The sequence below is a fragment of the Fusarium proliferatum genome (genome assembly GCF_900067095.1).
Source record: "Fusarium proliferatum ET1 genome assembly, contig: FPRO_scaffold002, whole genome shotgun sequence".
Lineage (NCBI taxonomy): Eukaryota > Fungi > Ascomycota > Sordariomycetes > Hypocreales > Nectriaceae > Fusarium > Fusarium proliferatum.
In genome coordinates, this window is record NW_022194791.1 from 2,198,394 (window position 1) to 2,219,237 (window position 20,844).

Genomic DNA, 20,844 nt, shown 5'->3' on the forward strand with positions numbered 1-20,844 from the left:
GCTTTGGATTATGGGTTCAGCTGGGAGTTTCACTGATAATAGGCTTAGTAGATGCCTCAGCTTTGCTTTGTTTTACTATACTGGGTGGGATAAGAACTCTCCGCTTACCTTAGATTTGGTCATTTGCTTGTACGTGGTTTCAAGGTGGAAGCGATGTCGATATACCCTCAAGAGCGAATGAATCGATGATTACCTACCTTATGTTGCATACCCGTATATTCTAGGCCGAGGGCGTTGGTGATGGATGAAAATCTATTGACTGACTAATTCGAGAAGCATGAATCTTCACGAGAGCAGTTTACCGACTAACTGATAATCCCTGGTGTTGATCTTTGTATCAATCTCCTATTTTGCACGTGTTTCCGCGTAACTCATATGCCACTCCACACCTGCCCCGGCCGTGTTCCGCAGTGTAACAACGTGTCACCAAGCTTCACCTCAACAATACCTATAGACTTTGCTCGGCTTTAATAGGTACCTAGGTAGCGGAGCGCATTGTGTTGGACATATCATAGCAGCCGCATTTCTGCTGGCGGTTTTCCCCAATATCGTCTTCCATGATGCTCTCTTAACCCTCATCACGCATCGCCCAACCCATCATCATCATCATCATCATCATCATCGCGCACCAATACTTGGTACTACACTACAACGCCAAGAGCCACCGCCCGTCATGACTACAACCATGATGACCTCACTCTCTCGCTCTGAAACACTTACACTTTCGACCGTCTCTGCAGCTGCTTTCGCGGTTCTCGCAAATACCCTCCATGGTGATGGCGAGCCCCTCATGGCATCTCTGGCCCTGTCGGTTCTCGCCTTTGCGCTCTGCTTCGCCATGATCCGCTGGCTAGGCCCTACCTTCATGCGTGCTGGCTTCCAAGGCCGCGACATGAGCAAGGTGAACCGCGCCGAGATCCCCGAGTGCATGGGCGCCGTGTGCGCTGCGGTCTACCTCCTCAGCGTCATTGTCTTCATCCCATTCCCGTTCTACAAGGACATTGTTGCGGCGACTAGTGGCGGTGGGAACCGCGATGTCGTCGTTGAGCTTCAGCACGTCAACCAGGGCCGTTTTCTACATCGCTTTCCACACAACAAGGTGCGCAGATGTACCCAAAGATGCGTGCCATGCATGTCTGATGTTTTACTGACCTTGTCGCTAGCTCGCGTCATTCCTGGGTGCCATCATTTCTCTTCAGACAATTGCACTTCTCGGTATTGGTGATGATCTCTTCGATATTCGCTGGCGACACAAATGGTGGATTCCCGGCCTGGCTTCGATCCCTCTTCTTGTCGTTTACTTTGTCGACTTTGACGTCACTTCTATTGTCCTACCTCTTCAGCTTCAGCCGTATCTCGGCGAGCTCGTTGATCTCGGGTTTCTCTACTACGTTTACATGGCGTGCGTTGCCATGTTCTGCCCTCAGAGCATCAACATGCTGGCAGGCATAAACGGCATTGAAGTCTCGCAATGCATCGTCATCGCTTTCCTCCTCGTCTTCAACGATTGCCTGTACCTCTTTACGCCATACCCTCACCCTGCTACCGACTCGCACTTGTTCTCACTCTACTTTCTCCTCCCGTGGATAGGCGTCTCGTTCGCCTTACTCCTCCACAACTGGTATCCTGCCAAGGTGTTTGTCGGCGATACCTACTGCTATTTCTCGGGTATGGTTTTTGCTGTTGTCGGTATCCTTGGCCACTTTTCAAAGACTCTCGGACTCCTCCTTGTCCCTCAAATATTCAACTTCCTCTACTCATGCCCCCAGGTCTTCGGTCTGATTCCCTGCCCACGCCACCGACTTCCTCACTTCAACGCCCGGTCTGGCCTCATGGAGCCGTCTGTGACTCCCTGGTCACCCGAGCGTCAACCCCATCCCTTGGTCGCCCAGGGCCTACACTTTCTCAACAAGCTACGCCTGGTAAAGGTAACAACCGATGAAAAGGGTCAATTTGTCGAGACAAGCAACTTTACCATCCTCAACCTCTGGCTTGTCTGGCGGGGACCACTCCGTGAAGATCGATTGGCCTTGGAGATTACTATGCTCCAGCTTGTTGCTGGGTTCTTTGGACTGTTTGTGAGGCATCGTCTCGCATTGTTGGTCTTTAAGGAAGATAACTGGGGAACTGCTGCGCAATATTAACACAGAAAGAAAAGGGGCTGCGCCTTTCTCGGAGCCACAACCGTATCACCTGCCCCGATAGATTATCATTCCACTGGTTGGGAAGTTAATGATTTAGAATAATAACCACGATGTCACGGAATGAGTGTTGCCTACTATTAACATCATCTTTGTCCTTTGGCTCACCATGTCACAAGAGATTGCGGTTCAAGATGGCCCTTGAGTCTTTAAAGGGCTGTATTTTCCATCGTTACGGGCAATGCAACATGACGTGGTGAGTACGTGCAAGTAGGATTGACGCCTATAATTACATACAACGATTCCTTCAGCATCTTTCCGTCAGAGATTTACTCCATCCTACTCTTCACTTGTTTTGGTTCATGGCCAACCCTCTTCAACTGGACATCAATCAAAAAACATCCCGAACAAGGACCACCTAACATCTCTGCTTTTTCTCCCTCAGGAGAAATCTCATGACCCGTAGGCACCAAACCTGGTGCGCCGTTCCCATATTTAGATGCCAGGGTTCGATTGACAGAACCCTTCAATCCCAGCATCCGTAATCCCACAACCTCCTTAAACGCCAAATCAAAGGGGTAATCATCTGACGTACCAGCCAGTGTATATAAAGGAAAGAACTCCAGGCTTTTGATCCCGTCATCCCCAATTCCCAACGAAACAACAAAGAAAATCTTGCAACGGTTGACACATTAAACGTACAGGTACTTCATCCTTTATGAAGACGCATTGGCAGCGGCTACAGGAGCCATGATCACAGTCTCCGCCGGCTTCTCGATCGACGGGGGATCGACCATGATATCAACCTTGGTGTCCTCAGGGCTTGAGATAGAAGGCTTAAGAACGGCGTGGCCTCCAGCTGTTCTCCCGGCAGCCTTGTTCATCCGGCTTTTAGTGTAGTCGCTAAGGCTCAGCTTTTTCTTAACAGGACTAGGGTGGGTACCAATGCCGTTTACAGCCGGCGGAGCGAATGGACTTGGCAATGGACCTGCAAGGGGGGAGTGACCCACGCCACCAGACTTTGGTGTTGTTGCGTTGTGAATCCCCAGTCCTGCACTATCGAACGCTGGCACAGGAGGTAGCTGCACGCGTAGGTCGGGAGTCTTTGTCTTGGTCGATGTGTCACTCGCAGCCGATCCTAGTACAGGGGTTGTTGGTGAAGAGGCATCTGCCATATGTGTGTCCCCTAATGCGGAAAACAAAGGTGGTAATTCTGAATCCGATCGCTTGATGACTACCTCGTGCTCCAGAGGCGAGTCAACTTCCATGATGGTGCCATTAGATAGTTGGCTGACAGATGATCGCCTGCGCAGATCCTCTCCTTCAGCTCGGACTCTATGGCGGCTGTTTAGGAGTCGCTTCGAGAGCGAAATGATCCGCTTCTTGGGACGAGGTGATTGATGTGGCCCACTAAACCAGGCGCCGTCGACAGGGTCCGTTTGTACCGCTGCATCACAGTATACTCCTCTGGGAGAAGCTGATGATTGGCGTGATGGGGTCGCCGCGGAGTCTTGATTCGAGATTGACGGCCTTTGTTGAATATGAGGAGAGGAGCTAGCAGGGGATCCTGAGTGGCTCCTGCAAGTCCCAGCATCCACGTAGTTGCCATGAGACGCAACTGAGCCATTGCGATGTTTCGACTTAGAGGATGTTGAACCAGTACCATCTGATACTCGCTTTTTCTTCCGTGAGGGTTGTTGCTGCTCCATGCGACGGAACGAATCCTCCACCATAGCAACCTTCCGCTTGTCTCGATCCGTTGGCTCAGTCAGTATGCCTAATTGGTCGAAAGATCCTTGGCGAAGAGGTGTAAGGTCACGGCTTGGTGGCTTGCTTCGCATAGACCCAGATTGGGATCTGTTATCATTATCCCCAGCATCGTCAACATGGCCTTCACTCGTGGCTCGACTGGTGACAGTCTGCCCCGTGTTTGTTGGGGAAATGGCTTGTGTTTTCGGCTTTCTTGATTTCTTTTTTGCTGGCGCACGTCCTTGGGGTTTGCCGAAGAGATACTGACGGTGAAATCGTGCGAACGCACAGTTGTTATCCAGATCGCAAGCGCAACCGCCGTATTCGGAGAGAATTCGATCTATCCAATTCGATATTGCCATGTATTCTGTCCCATCTACCGGAGTTTCTGTATTGTTGGTCGAGTCATCGTCACTTAGGCCAAGAAGATGAAGCCATCGTGCATCCACACTCTTTTCCAGTCGGAAATCCCAGGGCAAAGTGATTTGTTCATTGGCGGAGATATATCTGTCGCTAACGATCCAGAAATGGTATTCGTTTTCTTCGGAAAGATATGTATCAAGCTGGGCGTTGGGCTTACAGCTCCTGCGAACATATCGAGCAAGAGAGCCCTCTTGTCTTGTGTCGATGTACAAAGGGAGAACAGGGTGAAAAAAGACAAACGGGAGAGGCGAAGATAAATCTGCCCAGAGGTTGACAGGTTCAGCACAGTAGTCCTTTTGGAACCCAATTTCACCGTTTAGCTCAACAAGAGGTACATCCTTCTCGATTGGTGTACTTGATTTGAGAAACCTCCATCTTAGAGCTTTGCCATCATCCAGTGTTCGTGTTGCATCACTGACCTCAAGCTTAGGCTTGTTGGCTTCCAAGTTTGAGGGAGCCTTCTGGAATACTTCCGAATGGCGTCTGCCAACTTCACTCCGCATCGTATTGGGTTCGCGAAGCCAGCGAGATAGCGCAGTAGGAATGGCAAGACTGGCAAAAGCATTGTTCCGTGACTCGGGGACATCCCTGGCATTATATAGGTCGTAGAACTTTTCAGAATAATGATGGATTTGAAAATCATCAGGAAGGTCGGGAGGGGTAGTTGCAGGGCTGGGAGGGTGGGCATGATTTGTTCGGCCATTTCCGTATGAAGGGCTCCGTTTGGGAGCCTGAGAACTGACAGAGTGTGAAGAACGATGCTTCGCCTTTTTGGGAGGAGGGTGATGATCTCCAGAATGACCATGCTTTCCATTTTCCTGCGGACTCGCATGGCCATTTATTGGTAGCTCCGCAGGCCTCGATCTCTTCTTATGGCTTTTGGGAGGTGGTCTTTTTGTTCGTTTGTCGGCAGGCTCGTCCGTTGCTCCATTTATTAAGCGCAGTGTACGATCATAAGCCTTTTGACGGTCGAGAGGGCGCGGTTTGCATTCTGCACACGAGTGTGCAAAATCTTCGCGCACGGCTTCCTCTCGATTGTCAGGGTAAAAGCAGTCGATGTGCTGCCACGAATCACACGACTCGCAATAAATTGTGTTTCCATCATCGACAGAGAAGGTGCATATACACTTGATAGTGTATGGCTCTTCTTCCGCTCCCTCAATCAGTTGGGCAACTTCGTCATTAGGCGTTGCGCCCGAAAGAGAAAGAGGGGCGATCTGACTAGGAGTCGCAGAATGCGTAGACAGCGGCGCTGGTCTGTCGGTCATAATCTGTGCTAGAGATAATGTAGTGAACACCTGAGGGGGGTATGTGCTAATCTACTGTCGCGGTCTTTGGAGCATGACGACGCCGTTTAGATGGCGCGCCGGGAAGACCGTAAGAAGGGGTCGAGAACCAGAGAGGTTTAAGGTATTCTCATTCGGCAGGACAAGGGTGGATCGTATTCCGACCGCCAGGAATCGCAATCGTCGAACAAGAGACTCGAGGCAGGTCGAGGCGTCGACACAAAGGGTGGAGGGCCAGCGGCGCGACAACGGGGAAAACGAAGTCAACAGTCGTGATCAAGTTGACAAGAAGACGTCGAATACGAAGTGTAGACGTGAGTCGGAGGCGTGTTGGGGACACGGTCGGTCGGTTTGTGTTTTCGCAAATCTCGTTGTGATCGGTCACGGCAGGGTTGAGACGAGTTATGGTCGAGGTGTCGAGCGCGGAGGAGACGAAGATTAAATGTGTAGGTGGCGAAACTCGATGGAAAAATCAAGAGAAACAAGATTTGAGACTACTCAAACACAATCCATACACAAGGAGCGCTTGAAGCAGAATGGAGATAACGAGAAGTGAAGGTTGAAGATCGTGGACTGCACGAAGAAGGGTGGGTGATGGGAAGAAAGAGGATGGGGAGGAACGACCAGCCCGGGAGTGCTTCAAGACAAGTGCGGTACTGGTGCTGGTGCTGGTGCTGGTGCTCACTGGTGGTAGGCTGGGCTGGGCTGGTACTGGTACTGAGGTACCGACCTGGGACCTGCCTGGGGTTCCATTTCCAGTTGGCTAAGAGGGGGAGGAGAGCACCTCAGGTAAGGTAACGGAAGGGCAGAAAACAAGAGTACGTACCTCTTGTGTCTTCACCTCATCAGCGGCTCACGCTTCCCGTCTCATTCTCTTGATGGCTCCCACCCAATCTCGGCGCGCAGAAGCAGCAGTGATAGCATAAGAGGGTGCCAAAAATCGAATGGGTCACTGGACCGTTTTTGGTATCCTCTCCTGGTGCTTCTGGGCTGGATTGGGCAGAAGTTCCTGAGAAGGAAGTGTGCGAGTGAGGAACGGGGACACTCCCACTCCAGTGACAGTGGCCCCCCAAAGAAAAGACGAGACAGAGAGACATGGAAGAGAAGAGACGAGACAATAACCAAAATTTGGCGCTAGACCAAACCTTGACTGGCGGTGGATAAGGGGAACTCTTAGTGCAGGAAACAGGGCACGCAGGGCGCATTGTTGGCCTGAGGCACTAATAATAAATATTGTCCCGTTGCGCCTGAGCACAGGGTTAAGGAGGGGGGGAAGGAAACTCAAGAGAGCGGAGGGGAGAGGGTTTCTGCTGGAAATTGCGTACGGCGAGATTTTGTTGGCGTTGGCGTAGCCAGCCAGGGGCTTGTTTGTCACTGAGTAAGTCCGTTGAGACTCGAGTATCGATTGAGATAGTATGTGTAAGAGGAACGGTGATGGAAACAAGATAAAGAAAGTCAAGCCATATCTTTCGAGTCTATCGAGTCTGCTTTGCTATGCTTTCTGCTTTGCTTTTGGTGATGGGCCGACACTAGGAGTTGAGCATTTCGGTATGAACGGGAAGCGAAGGAGTCGGGAGGGGCTTTACCAGATTTTCAAAGGCAAAATGACGACGGTCACTTTCAGGGAATCAGGCACGTAACCTGAGCATGTCTCAGAGCCGGGCGAAGACAATAAACAGCAGATGACAGCTGAAGCTGGGCTTGTTATCCCAAGAAATGACTATGGTTGGTGGGCTTCCAGTGGGGATGGGTGGGGTATCTGAAATTTGGCACCCGCCATAAATAATCTATGCCTGGTGAAACGAGAAACCATTCATTCTAAGTTAGTGTTAAGCTAACCTGAGGCCGCCGAGGTAAGTCCCAGGAACCTTAGGGGAGCAATACCGTGTGCCTAAATTAGGTAGTAGTGTTTTTTTGTCTAAAGTAAACGTTGTTCGCCGCGTACGGAGTAGAGACTTGTTTGAGATGAGAAGAACGAGATAGTTCCGCACAAGGAGCTTGGCCACTTGATGCGAGTGTATGACATTATGATCTTGGCTACGACATTCACTTCTAAACCTTCATGAATAATATCGAAATCCAGACCAGACTGCCTTAACCAAGATGTAATCAAAGGGAAAGAGGTTACTGCGTAGAGGTAGCTTACTAGCACAGTGTGTCTAGTGTTATCAGACCTTTTATTCGTACTGTATGCGAGGACATTGCTTGACAAGGACGGCATATCCTTGTTGCTGCCAGTGACTGGCTTGTTTTGCAGGGAGCAGGCTTGATACCAATCAGGCTTTTCACCTCCAAGCCAATCAGCGCGGGCTGTTCCAAGTTCATTACATTGTGCATGCGAATCTGCGTTAGGAGGCTGTGAAAGTCGCGTCATCACCACCGTGCAAATTGCTTGGTGCTAAAGGAGCGACTGTTGCGTTGCATTTTGTCAAAGGTAACATTTAGACAGGAAGCCCAAGATGCAAAACGACTCCTTACATATATAATGAACGAAGGGTGCGAACGGGAAAGTGTTTATTCTACCATACTAATCTTGTCCGAGTACACCTATCGAGAACCTAAGAGGTTCATGCGTTCTTGCAGTCCCCTAGAGAACCTCGATAAGAGCCGAAAACGTACCATTTAAATAATGGCTTTCCTAGAGACGCCAATGTGCTCGTCCCACAGTCTGTTCAGGATATCTAGGGACATGTGCAATAAGTTTCCATTACTATCATGTCGTGTCTGTCTCGCGATGTCGCCCGTATTCGCACCCATGCTTGGATGACCATGGCATGGAGGCCTGTGTACATATGAGATCCAAGTGCAACGCTGAACTGCTGTAATTACAAATATCTGTTTTGCAGAGCGCTGCCTAGGTACATAGATATCTTGCATCTTGCTGTGGCCGCTTTCTTCGAACTCGACAGCTTGAGTCTTTGGTGAATGGTGGCAGTCAACGCGAAGCATGCACCAACAGCCAAAAGGTGACTTTCTTCCTCTGAACTGGTAAACCTAGCTGCCCCCCTACCACCGTCGTGACGAAACCTTAGCCTCGAAGACTTACACGTACGGAAGTGGGGAAAGTTGCACCAGAGATAACACAGCATCAGGGATCAGGAAAACTTCAAGCCTTGGCCAGTGATGCCAAAATTCGCCAATCCAAAGACTGGTTGAAGTTTCTGCTAGAATGGGCCAATTCTTTTTTGTTACCTATGGCATATGTCCCGAGTTTTCTTGTGTTCCCTCAGCATGGTACATACAGTGCGATATCAAGTGACGGAATTCGACTCGAGGGCACGGGCAGGGGTCAACCGGTCGGCAAAGGTCAGCGTGAAAATACGGATTGTCAAAAACATGAAAATGCCATTAAGCTCCCGCTGATACGCCTTGCGCCAATAGCGACACTAGGCAACCAGCTCAAAGCCGACGCGTCTCACCGTGACCCACTGATGAAGTCGTTCTTGTGGTATGCCGCTGCGACGTGCCATAGTGAGTGAGACCCGTCCTCCTTCGTGACAGCAATCGGCCAGCAAGCGCGGTAATTGTCAGATGGGGAAGCAATCGCATTCAGGTTTCGAAAGCAGGTTTCACATATTCCTTCCTCATGCCCGCCGCAAGCAGCAGATCACAATGAAAGAGGGTGATAAATCAAAAATTCCGCCCCCTATGGTCCCGAAGGACAATAGAGAGTAGAGTGACTCCGCGGGTGTGCAATGCAGGCCCTCTACACTAGAAAGGCCAATTCTTGAGCTGGCTTTCCTGAGGCAAGGTAAGTATGAAGAGTTTAAAAGGAGTTGGAAGAAAAGCGCGTTTATATACCGACGCCATAGCATGGCCCGTGCACGAGGCTTCGACTTTGTGCCTCAGGTCGTGTCGGTCAGCAACGCTAAACGTGGGATAGCTCCATGTGATTGGAAAGTGAGGAGGCTGGACTTCCAACTCGACATTGAATGTTCCACCTCCACAAACGTGAGACAGGAACCTGCATGAGAATGAGCAGGAAGCAGGTAGTAAGCTTTTGACTCTGAGGATAATGCAAATTGATAATTCGCCCAGAGCCAACAGTATACGCTTTGTTTGGCTGCCATGCAAACTCATTTCCTCACTTATTATAATGGCTTTCATGCTCGAGACTTGATTCAATCATTTGGTTCTAGACTTTTGCCTCCATGATAAGGTAAGGTATGTAGCTTCTTAGTACACTCGGATGCAGCCCGCGGTCATCTGCAAGGCGGTAAGGCATCAATTTCCAGCCGCTCTCGGCCAGTCGTTGGGCCAAAAAGTGGAGGATAAGTCCCATGACGCACTCAACACTGAGCCACTCGCCATCCACCATTCTGCCCTGATAACGACTCTCTCATCATCTTCACACGACTTCCGTCATCTAATTACTGCTTCGTATTATTTTCGCAAACATCAACATATCCCACAGCTATTCAAACTTCGCGAGATAACCCCGCGCGATGAGATTCTCTACCATCACCGCATGTCTGACGGCATGCCTGGCCCCAGCGGCGGCTTTGAGCGTTCTCAATGGCAAGGCTCCCGATGTTACTATCAGCGACGACCTCAAGATTCCCGGCGACTCTCCCCTTGAACTGTGCCCTGGAGACCATACTGCCGACCTGATCAGGATTGACAAGGTCGACCTTGCTCCTAACCCCCCCAAAGCGTACGATTCATCTGCTTATCCTTGCACAACCCTGAGAGACTAACATCTTGATAGCGGCCAGGAACTCTTGATCAAGGCTAAGGGAATAGTCAAGCAGAAGATTGAGCAGGATGCTTATGTTCTTCTGACTGTCAAGTATGGACTTATTCGCCTTATTAGCACCAAGGCCGATCTGTGCGAGCAGATTGGCAATGTCGACCTGAAGTGTCCCGTCGAGGCTGGTGAAGTCGAGATCACCAAGACTGTAGACCTTCCTGCCGAGATCCCTCCGGTATGTGACTATTCCTTGCTTCTCCTATGCCTGTTTCTAATTCGCTCCAGGGCAAATATACTGTTCTAGCCGACGTCTTCACCGCCGATGATGTGCAAATTACCTGTCTCACGGCAACTGTCACTTTCTCTCGTAGCAGCAAGGGCTTTTTCGGCAGCGATCTGTAATTAGGATTATGGCGCATTCATAACATACACATGGCGGCATGACTTATCGTTGGGCAGGTTCTCATGGGGTTATAGGTTAACGTTTGGTTTGGCGAATCTTCTAGCTCTTCCGGGGCAACCTGCAGCGGCTTGAGATTTATTTAGCATATCTGATAATGAGTCCATTGCATCGTGCTCTACTTTGCATCTCTGTAGGAGGAACTGCCCTGCGGTCGAAGAAGAAGAAAAACGTAGTGCCGACCTCAAATCATGTACAGCCATGCTCACTGCTGCCTCTATACCGTGCTCGCTCCATTATCCCGAAACAAACCCTTGCGCCCAGTGAAACGATGTCCCCTACTCTCCAAAAAGACGTCGCACTCGTCTCAATACACTATCCTTCTCAGGGTCGTAGGGGTGATCTTTGCTTGGGATCTCCAACACAGCAGGGAAAGCCGCGGTATAGGTGTCAATGCGATGTCGGATTCGGTCGGCGACCTTCAGGAGAGTTAGTTCAGCGGCAAAATAAGTCGGAACATTGTCTGACATGTTGATTGATGAGTACGATGCCAATATCTTTGCGATCCTCAGTGAATCGATCAAACGCGGACTCAATAGCAGCTGTGTCGGTCTTGCCATCAACAACGAGGAAGTTCTTCTGAGCATCGGCGCCTGTCGTTACATGCTGTTGAATAGAGTTAGCATGTGTAAAGGGACTGAGCAGTGATTGAGACTCACGCCAATACCCGCGAGAAGTAGGCCTGTTACGGAGTCCTAGATGAGAGCTACGTCAGCGCAAGCTTGTGAACAAGGAGCCTTTCATTGCAGCTCATACCTCGTCGCCGATGACCGCGAGGAACTGACGGTCCTTGTAATCTGCTTGTGAGGCCATCTTGATGAATGTGGACTTGTGTTTACACGTCCCTCTTGTTGGTGTTGATGGCGCTGAGTTGATGATTAGAGTTACAACCAACTACGAGGAGGTCGGCGCCTGAAGTTCCGCTCCGCCTGGGAACCTGGAAGCTCTGACCATTGCGAGTAAGGTACCGTAGGCACTGCTTGATCCCCACGTCAGGTGGATGCTGCAGCCTCCACTGGGTTTCTACTGGTCAGCTTGGGGCAGGAGGTACTGTACTAGTGAACAAAGAATTGACCTGGTCCTTAGCAACAGTGAGCTCAAAGTAAACAACATCCGGCCAAGTAGCCGCCTCTCTTTCTTTATTACTTTAGTGCGGACTCGCAACTCTCCTCCCTGGTATTGCGATCGCGAATACACAATTTCAAAGGAGTCAATACCCTGCAGTGTGTTCAACATGCCACGTCTAGTTCGCCGGCAGCCGCTCGGAGAGCGTATCATGGCTGCTATCAACCCCATGGACTTTTTGCTCTGGCTATCTGAAGAGCTGGAAACAAGAGATTGGGATTCAGCTTCGGTTGGGACACAAATGGGCCTTGCCATGAACTTCGTCTTTTTACTTGCGCGCGCGAACTCAGGATCATCTTCCCCAAGTGACGATATTTTCAGTGATGAAACCAGTTCAGGGTGGCTATCATTCTTGGTAAGTTCGCGTCTTCTCGGTCGGACTGCTGTATATCATATTGAGGCTAATCGCATATATTGTAAAGATCTATCCGCTGGTATGGGCCCTCATAGCTTTCTCTTTCACCAATGCTTTCTACACGATTACGCGAACGCGCAAGTATCGACTCTTTCTGGCCAAGGTCGACAGGCCGCTTTCGACGCCTTCTGCACGACGTGTGAAAGTGAACCAATCGAGCGCATCGCCTTCGACGCCCCTGAGCTATCTCGCAAATCTGATAACACCAGAATCTGCCGAGTCGCGAGCCCACCCAGACAAGACATCAGATGTTTGGGAGTTGTCAGTCTGGGATCCTCTGCCAGTGTCCTTGCGCCTGTCTTGTCTCTTTGGCCCTGGGCATGTTTTGGTGTACATGATCTTCCTTCCTCTAGCTCCTCTCGACCCCCGACCAAGTGTGACGGTTTTGAATACACTCATTCTGCAGGCCCTTGTTTCTGCTCAGCTTCTCTTCTTCTGTTCTCGATTTGCGCAACAAGCAAAGGATAAGGCCGTGATTCAGGAGCAAGTGATGAAAGAGTACGATACCAAGTTTGTCCACCCCCGTCTTCACCCTACGGTGCGCGATATCGGTACACAGTTCTCGACAGACCAGCCCGACGACTATCAAGAATTTGTGCAGACTGGGACCCCTACAGTTCAGATTCGCCATGGTTTCCAGGTCCACTCTAACCCATATACCGGAACGGATCATACCCCTGAGGAACGATCCCTCACCCCAACCTCCAACAACGTAATGAAGCCTCACATGTTCACGCCTCCCACAGCAACTAGACGCTCGGAAGCTTTTAGACCCGCTACCAGCCAGAAAAGCACCGTACCTCGCCATAGTTTGCCTGCAGGCTATACATCAACTGGGACATCTTCGGGAGTTCAGGGAATGAACTTTGGTGGAAACATGGGCATCCACACCCATAATAAGTCACCCCTCAAGAAGGCCACCAGTCTTAATGAACTCAATCCTCAGGAAGCAGCATCTCCGCGGAACTCTCGAGAAATGGCAGCCTACGAGCAACGAAACTGGGGAGCAACAACGCCATCGAAAAAGCTTGACGGTCGCCGTCTGACAGGTTCAAGGCCTAATGGAGGCGGCAACCCCTTTGCTGGGTTGGGTCGGCAACAAGCACCCTCGGATAATCGCCATCCTCGATGGTAGCTTTCCAATTATTATCTTGCTCGTTAATACATTTAACCACATCGAAACTGAGTGTAGCCTCAAATAGCAAAGATTGGCGTTAAGGTCTGGCTTCTGAATAAATACCATGGAATACCCTGAATCCCCTTCACCTATCTCCATCGTCAGCTTGTATTTGATGATCTTTGCCTGCTCTGATATGAACCGTTTTTATGTGTCAAGCATAAGGGATATCAGAAGCGTTGGCAGGTGGGAGAATTGCATGCACTCGTTGTGGTTTCCCTTGAAATATCATTGTGGCATACACGAGGAAGGCTAAGTTGACGGGTTCTCGGGATACATGCCCATGGTTCACTCGATGTGACGAATTTTTTTCTTCGACGAATACTGTTGATCCTCGTATTCATAACTGCTATCTATACCTAGCGCCTCTCGTCTCACAGGTGAGAATACATTACAATCACTAATAGCTCCCTCCCCTATACTATCGTTAATCAACGGCTGAACCATCAACAAGAGTAAGGTTACTCATCAGCGACACGGCTGCTTGCACCTAAACATGTCTAAGAAACCACATTGGTCGTCATTACGCCGCAGGGCAGCCTTGTCTGACCATCTTTTCTTGCCTTCACGTCTACAGAATCTGCCACGACACATGGATGATTCCGAGAGAAGACTAACACTTGGAGATTTGGGTAAACTAGCTAAGGAGAGACAGGAAACTACTCGGAGTGCCACATTAGGGGATGTGGGAGATTGGTTCAGAAACAAACTTCCAAGCCATCGTGCAGAGAGAGGGGGGACATTGAGAAACAACGGGGGTCGGGAAATTGGAGCGGTTGCTGATAATTCCTCATCTCAACTTCAACACAAAAGCAACGATCAAGAATCGACACAGCATCGCTCTGCTTCAAATCGCCGAGGGGGTCAACGCAGCAGAACCGGGGGTTCAGATCGTCTTGTAGACTGGAACACACCAAAAAACCTAGGTGAAGCAGTACCTGAACCAACACCCGCATCTAAAGACAAATGGAATGAGCCTTCACTGCCGACTTATCGCAGATGGAATGACTTCGGTTCCCTGGAAAAAGGCAAGAAGCGTGGTCAGAAGAAACAGAGTGACAGTATAGAAGCCGAGAAGGGCAAAGAACAGCAACCTATGAGGCGCTCCTCCATAGCTCAGTCCTTTGCGGCAGCCATTCAAGGAACTCCTAGCATATTAGAAGTTCTAGAAGCCAATCGAAAGGCAAGGAGAAAAGCACGGGAGGACCGGGAAAGTTTGAGAGAGAGCGGAGATTACCTGGGTGTTCAAGGTGTCAATCCGCAGACGGGTATTCTTGATCTTACATCGGACAGTGGAGAGAGTACGCTGAGCTCGACAACGGAACAAAAGCTGCTGAACCTAGAGGCACAGGCCAAGAGCACTTTATCAGCTGCCGAAAGAAAGGAGGCCGAGATTGAAATCGTCAAGATACATCTTGACCACGAAGTCGCCAAGGCACGACGAAAAGAGAAAGCAGAGAAACAACTGGCAGCTTCTGCCACTGCCAAATGGCGAAGGGGGACACACCAGTGGTCGTCGGTTCAGAAACCTGATTTGAGCCCAATTGCCCAATCGCACAGAAGTACTTCAGTATTCTCAAGTAAGTATTCCAATCTACTTATGCCACCTCCGCCTTGACACATCCAACTGAATCCGTCTTTCGATGCAGGGCGCCCGTCACGACGAGACTTAGATATGGCAAGGGAAGAAGGGCTGATCGACTTTAACCCAAAGGAATCGTCCGATGAAGAAGTCCCGACTGCAGTACGACCCAAGGAAGGTTCCAACTCATCTGACACAGTGGTCAAAACCCCTCATAGACGCAGCCTGGCAAACCCATCTCCTTCAGCCTTGGAGCTTTTCGAGAATGACATAAAATTCCATAACCCAAGCGAGCCCAGGCTAGACAGAGATCAGATCCCAGGGTCTTTCCTCGCACCCGCGCACGATGATACACAGATACAAACGCCTGCCAACGAGACACAACATCTGCAAGGGAACCAGAAGTTTTACGAGGCAGGCGGATCACTGGCGCGCCACAGTGAACAAGACCAGCACTCCAGTTCTTTTTTAGAGAAGGGCCTAGAAGGGGCAATAGAACCGGGGGGAACCCAGATACCTCGAGTGTCAATCAGGAAGGACTCTTCATCAGATCTCTCGATGAAACCAAACCTCACAGCATCAAGCACCAACCACTTACTAGTGAAGAGCAAGATCGAGATACGAAGCCAACACGAGAACAGCATTCCAGAAAGCTACGTGCAAGATTTGACGATCACCCACGAGAAATCCATTACCCTCCCGACAACATTGGAACAGACCGCGTCAAATTCCCTAGAAAGCCAGTGCCAACACACTCCAGTCTCGACATCCCATCAGCAAGTCCTCACAGGGCGTGTATAGAACCCGCACCTAACAGGAAACTCAAAGATACGGTCCAGTTGGGAGCAAGAGGCACTGAACAACTCAACACCGTCTCCAACAGTCCTACTGCTCCGGAGACGAACAATGAAAGCTGGGATCACAAGCGGCCCACTGCCCCAGAACGAGACAAAGCGGTCAGCAACTCTAGATCCCCTCACCGCTCCTCCATTTCCCTTGAAGGAAGCTACAGTCAAAGAGAGGCTGCAGAACCTACCCAAAACCACCGGACAAACAACACAAACAAGACACCGTATAACCAGAGGGAGTCTTTCCCAATCCTTACATCAAGTCCACGCGAAACCCGTGACCGAAGATCAAATAACGGAGCGGGTTTGGGCGCAGAGCGCGAATCACGACATCACGAATAGGTGCGAAGTCAAGGGGGCGTCTGCATCCACAAACATCACCATCACTACTGGGTGCGACCAGATAAAATCGAAATACCCCCCGAAGAGAGGTCAAGAGGCCGGGGAAGGCCTCCAGCGCAAACGCAGGCTAAGTCGGGTAATCCACAACCTGAAGAGATTTGGCACAACACCAAACAGCTTGGAAGCTTCCCCAGAGAATCGCGGACTGAGTACATTGCTGAAATCGGCGTCGGCGAAAGAGATTCAAGTGATCAATACTATATTGGAGAGTCTTCTGGAGGAGTCGAGAAATCCACCACAGGCACAAGGGTGCGACACCATGGAGGAACTAACAGAGGTACCAGCAATGCAGGAACGATGCAGCAGTTTGTCAACATCCACTTGCACATTGGGCGTCAAGAAAATCGAAAAGGGGGAGAACACGGTGAATATTCCTCGGAAAGCCAGCACTCCATTGAGCAATCTGGATCTTCTATCTCAAATATATATGCCAGGAGTCAGCAATCGAGCAGCGGATCCCGGGATGCACGTTCCAGGCAATCTTCCAAGACAGTGGAACGCCGAAGACGGCATCGCAGATCTTTCCAGTAATAGATCCCAGCAGGAGGGTATGACGGGAGGGTTGTGGGATGCCATCAAGGAGTTTCTGTGTACGATCAAGGAGTACAACATACAGCTTTTGAGATTGTACTGGAAGGCGGTGAAGCCTGTCTTTGATTGCAGTTCCCCGTACTGGAGAGGTACCGATCGAGAAAGCGATGCCTGGACAGATTTGGCGAGCACTTGTCTCGCATTGCCCCTTATACTCGGGTTGTTGGTGATAATGGTTTGGGGTATGGAGTTAACGGCAATCACAATGAAGTGCAGGGAAGAGGACTGGGATTGTTCAGTTGACGAGGCATTGGCGATGTTTCGGCGGAGCTTGACCGGAGTCTATATGGACGACTAGGTACACAACGGCCGGGCGGATACCCGGGAAAGGACCGGTGCCGGAGACAACATAGCCCGGGGCAAGCCGCACGCCGATGGCGGATGCGGAGGGAGGTAAAAATAGACAATACACAGTACGACTTTACAATACAGAATAGGTACCCTGATTATCGCATGGGTACTGTGAAAATAACTGTCCCAGTCCACTTCGCATTGATTCTCCAATGTCTCAAGCTGTGCTGGCTTTCCGTACTCATAAGGTTCATGTTCAGGTCACACCGTGTAAGAGCCAACCGAAACCTGGTGCTATGAGCTAATTTGCAAAGGTCTAAGACTCGGCATTGAGAGAGGCCAAGCCAATTAATGTCGTAATTAGACCAGGGTAGAGCCGTGGAGTTTCGAAAAGGACCAAAACTGAAAGGCAATCGGAGGTCGTGGACTCTTGACATCGGAGGTTGAAAAAGCAGCGATCAACGAGCAACCAATAGCAACCAATTATTTAGCAATCAGTGCAGGAGGCAGCTGTGGGTCTACCCCGCGCTGGCGCCCGTCCTGGGGCTTCTGGCCTCTTGGTGAGCTCCAATTGCTGACGGCCGCAAACGGACCCCTCCGATCATCGGCGCCTTCGAACCAATTTCTATGAAGCTCGTGGAATTGGGCAGGAGGGGCGCTCAGGTGAAATTTTGTTGATAAACCCCAGGAAGAGACGCCTCTTTTTTTCTAGGTAATTCCAGTCCAATTCCTGATTTCTTCTTTCTTCAGCTGCATCATTTCCTCTGTTACCCTGTTCAAAGCGGGGTGTTGCCCATAGCTTCCTCTCTTCACCTTCACAACTCCATCAACTCTACCTCCTTCTTCTTCTACAATCAACTATATACCTTCTCACCCCGCATTCGTGATATCTCCTGTTCACGAGAGTCATTCATCACTCTCCAGTACTACTGTCTAAAGCTATCCACTAAGAGTGGTTATAAACTTCAAAATGCCTGCTCCCGTGGGTAACCCCCAGACCCTCTACGATAAGGTGTTCTCGGCACATATCGTCGACGAAAAGCTCGATGGCACAATTCTCCTCTACATCGGTACGTTTATGTGCGTTCGATTTTGCTTATGGGCAGTGAACTGACAAAGTTGGCCAAAAGACCGGCACTTGGTCCACGAGGTGACATCACCAGTAAGTTAACTTCTCCAAACCATCGACGTCATGTTCCGAACATCCGCTAACCAATTACCTACAGCAAGCCTTCGAGGGTCTCGAAAATGCAGGCCGCAAAGTCCGGAGACCTGATTGCACTCTTGCAACCACTGATCACGTATGCATTGCCAATCAACCGAAAGCTACTGTAAATGGTGGCCAACAGAGCATTTACTAACCCTGGACCCTGCAGAATGTCCCCACCACATCCCGCAAAGCCCTGAAGGACATTGCTTCATTCATCGAGGAGGACGATTCGCGAACACAGTGTGTCACTCTGGAAGAGAATGTCAAAAAGTTTGGTGTCACATATTTCGGCCTGGGCGACAAACGACAAGGTATTGTCCACATCATTGGTCCCGAGCAGGGCTTCACTCTTCCCGGAACCACCGTCGTGTGCGGTGACAGCCATACCTCAACACATGGCGCCTTCGGTGCCCTTGCCTTTGGTATCGGTACCAGCGAGGTTGAGCATGTCTTGGCCACCCAGTGTCTCATAACCAAGCGCAGCAAGAACATGAGGATACAGATTGATGGTGAGCTGGCCCCTGGCGTCAGTTCCAAGGACGTCGTTCTCCACGCCATCGGCAGGATCGGAACTGCCGGAGGTACGGGCGCCGTTATTGAGTTTTGCGGCTCTGTTATCCGCAACCTGAGCATGGAGGCTCGCATGTCCATCTGTAACATGTCCATCGAGGGTGGTGCCCGCGCTGGTATGGTTGCCCCTGATGAGATCACCTTTGAATATCTCAAGGGACGGCCCCTTGCCCCCAAGTATGGCTCCGAGACTTGGAACCAGGCTGTTGCCTATTGGAAGTCTCTCCAGTCTGATCCTGGCGCCAAATACGACATTGACGTCTTTATCGATGCCAAGGACATCATTCCCACCATTACTTGGGGAACCAGCCCTGAGGATGTAGTTCCCATCACCGGATGTGTCCCTGACCCTGAGACCTTTAGCAGTGAGAGCAAGAAGGCTGCTGGCCGCCGCATGCTTGAGTACATGGGCTTGACGGCTGGAACACCAATGGAGGATATTCCTGTCGATAAGGTGTTTATTGGATCATGCACCAACGCCCGAATTGAGGATCTGAGAGCCGCTGCCAACGTTGTAAAGGGGCGAAAGGTTGCCGATAACATCAAGCGCGCCATGGTTGTCCCTGGCTCCGGTCTTGTGAAGGCACAGGCTGAGGAGGAGGGACTTGACCAGATCTTTGTTGATGCTGGTTTTGAGTGGAGAGAAGCTGGATGTAGCATGTGTCTGGGCATGAACCCTGACATTCTGGCCCCCAAGGAACGATGTGCCAGTACATCCAACCGAAATTTTGAGGGCCGACAGGGTGCTCTTAGCCGAACTCACCTCATGTCTCCTGTCATGGCAGCTGCTGCCGCTATTGTTGGTAAGCTTGCAGATGTTCGCAAGCTATCACACTACACCCACCAATCTGCCTTTAAGCCCCGTGAGCTCCCTGCTGAGGAGCCACATGTGGACGAGCGAACCAGGGATGACTCTGAGGAGCGAGAGATGATCGGAGATCAGCCTCAGGACTCTCAGCCTCACACCAACACTCTGGCCAGCGCTGGAGGTGCCGCTTCTGGTCTGCCTAAGTTTACTATCTGGAAGGGCACTGCGGCTCCTCTGGACCGATCCAATGTTGACACCGACGCCATCATTCCCAAGCAGTTCCTCAAGACAATCAAGCGAACAGGTCTTGGTACCGCACTGTTTTACGAGCTTCGATACAAGGAAGATGGGTCCGAGAACCCCGACTTCATCTTGAACCAAGAGCCTTTCCGACAGGCCAAGACTCTGGTTGTCACTGGACCCAACTTCGGGTGCGGCAGCTCTCGAGAGCACGCCCCTTGGGCCCTTCTGGACTTTGGCATCAAGTGCATCATCGCTCCCTCCTTCGCTGATATCTTCTTCAACAACACTTTCAAAAACGGCATGCTCCCCATCAGGATCGAGAACAAAGACAACCTCGAAGCCATCGCCGCCGAGGCTCGTGCCAATCGTGAGATTGAGATCGATCTGCCCAATCAGCTAATCAAGAACGCTGACGGAGAGACCATCTGCTCATTCGACGTTGAGGAGTTCCGCAAGCACTGCCTGGTCAATGGCCTCGACGACATTGGCCTGACCATGCAGCAGGAGGACAAGATTGCCGAGTTCGAGCGACGCATGACACAAAACACCCCATGGCTCGACGGCACAGGTTACCTGAAGCGTCCCGGACAGGGTGGCAAGCTGGCCGCCAAGGCTGTCCCTGTTCCCAAAACAAATCGGGGCGAGGAGAAAAAGGAGCCCCTCGAGTGGTGATTCGGACCAAGAGATGAGAAATGAAGAAATTATTTAACGGCGAAGGGATCTGGGCTACTGGCATATGATGGTTAGCATGTGGTTTTTGTGGTTTCAAGTATTTGCTGGGGTTGATGGACAAAAAGGATTGCTGACTTTGCTCACATTGAATGTTGAAGCAA

General features: G+C 50.6%; 9 protein-coding genes across 9 annotated transcripts; 6 read left to right on the forward strand and 3 right to left on the reverse strand.

Moving 5' to 3' along the window:
* Window positions 1-673: 673 nt before the first annotated feature.
* On the forward strand, window positions 674-2,144 carry FPRO_03064 (putative UDP-N-acetylglucosamine:dolichyl phosphate N-acetylglucosamine-1-phosphate transferase; the record flags this gene model as incomplete). The annotated part of the gene is made up of 2 exons (XM_031226765.1): window positions 674-1,099; window positions 1,164-2,144. The coding sequence occupies 2 exons, from the start codon at window positions 674-676 to the stop codon at window positions 2,142-2,144; spliced, it is 1,407 nt and encodes a 468-aa protein (XP_031077269.1).
* Window positions 2,145-2,857: 713 nt separating this feature from the next.
* FPRO_03063 (uncharacterized protein) lies at window positions 2,858-5,581 on the reverse strand (the record flags this gene model as incomplete). Its single annotated transcript, XM_031226766.1, has 1 exon — window positions 2,858-5,581. The coding sequence occupies one exon, from the start codon at window positions 5,579-5,581 to the stop codon at window positions 2,858-2,860; it is 2,724 nt and encodes a 907-aa protein (XP_031077270.1).
* Window positions 5,582-8,850: 3,269 nt separating this feature from the next.
* FPRO_03062 (uncharacterized protein) lies at window positions 8,851-9,069 on the reverse strand (the record flags this gene model as incomplete). Its single annotated transcript, XM_031226767.1, has 2 exons — window positions 8,851-8,985; window positions 9,019-9,069. 2 exons carry the CDS (start codon window positions 9,067-9,069, stop codon window positions 8,851-8,853), a joined length of 186 nt encoding a protein of 61 aa, XP_031077271.1.
* Window positions 9,070-10,044: 975 nt separating this feature from the next.
* Window positions 10,045-10,691, forward strand: FPRO_03061 (putative phosphatidylglycerol/phosphatidylinositol transfer protein; the record flags this gene model as incomplete). Its single annotated transcript, XM_031226768.1, has 3 exons — window positions 10,045-10,253; window positions 10,308-10,524; window positions 10,575-10,691. 3 exons carry the CDS (start codon window positions 10,045-10,047, stop codon window positions 10,689-10,691), a joined length of 543 nt encoding a protein of 180 aa, XP_031077272.1.
* A 336-nt stretch (window positions 10,692-11,027) lies between these two features.
* On the reverse strand, window positions 11,028-11,562 carry FPRO_03060 (putative vacuolar ATP synthase subunit F; the record flags this gene model as incomplete). Its single annotated transcript, XM_031226769.1, has 4 exons — window positions 11,028-11,168; window positions 11,218-11,355; window positions 11,409-11,444; window positions 11,506-11,562. 4 exons carry the CDS (start codon window positions 11,560-11,562, stop codon window positions 11,028-11,030), a joined length of 372 nt encoding a protein of 123 aa, XP_031077273.1.
* Window positions 11,563-11,983: 421 nt separating this feature from the next.
* Window positions 11,984-13,424, forward strand: FPRO_03059 (uncharacterized protein; the record flags this gene model as incomplete). Its single annotated transcript, XM_031226770.1, has 2 exons — window positions 11,984-12,229; window positions 12,297-13,424. 2 exons carry the CDS (start codon window positions 11,984-11,986, stop codon window positions 13,422-13,424), a joined length of 1,374 nt encoding a protein of 457 aa, XP_031077274.1.
* Window positions 13,425-13,962: 538 nt separating this feature from the next.
* FPRO_03058 (uncharacterized protein) lies at window positions 13,963-15,849 on the forward strand (the record flags this gene model as incomplete). Its single annotated transcript, XM_031226771.1, has 2 exons — window positions 13,963-15,046; window positions 15,116-15,849. 2 exons carry the CDS (start codon window positions 13,963-13,965, stop codon window positions 15,847-15,849), a joined length of 1,818 nt encoding a protein of 605 aa, XP_031077275.1.
* A 105-nt stretch (window positions 15,850-15,954) lies between these two features.
* FPRO_03057 (uncharacterized protein) lies at window positions 15,955-17,187 on the forward strand (the record flags this gene model as incomplete). The annotated part of the gene is made up of 1 exon (XM_031226773.1): window positions 15,955-17,187. One exon carries the CDS (start codon window positions 15,955-15,957, stop codon window positions 17,185-17,187), a length of 1,233 nt encoding a protein of 410 aa, XP_031077276.1.
* A 963-nt stretch (window positions 17,188-18,150) lies between these two features.
* Window positions 18,151-20,683, forward strand: FPRO_03056 (putative 3-isopropylmalate dehydratase; the record flags this gene model as incomplete). The annotated part of the gene is made up of 4 exons (XM_031226774.1): window positions 18,151-18,250; window positions 18,311-18,342; window positions 18,407-18,481; window positions 18,557-20,683. The coding sequence occupies 4 exons, from the start codon at window positions 18,151-18,153 to the stop codon at window positions 20,681-20,683; spliced, it is 2,334 nt and encodes a 777-aa protein (XP_031077277.1).
* Between the last annotated feature and the right edge of the window lie 161 nt (window positions 20,684-20,844).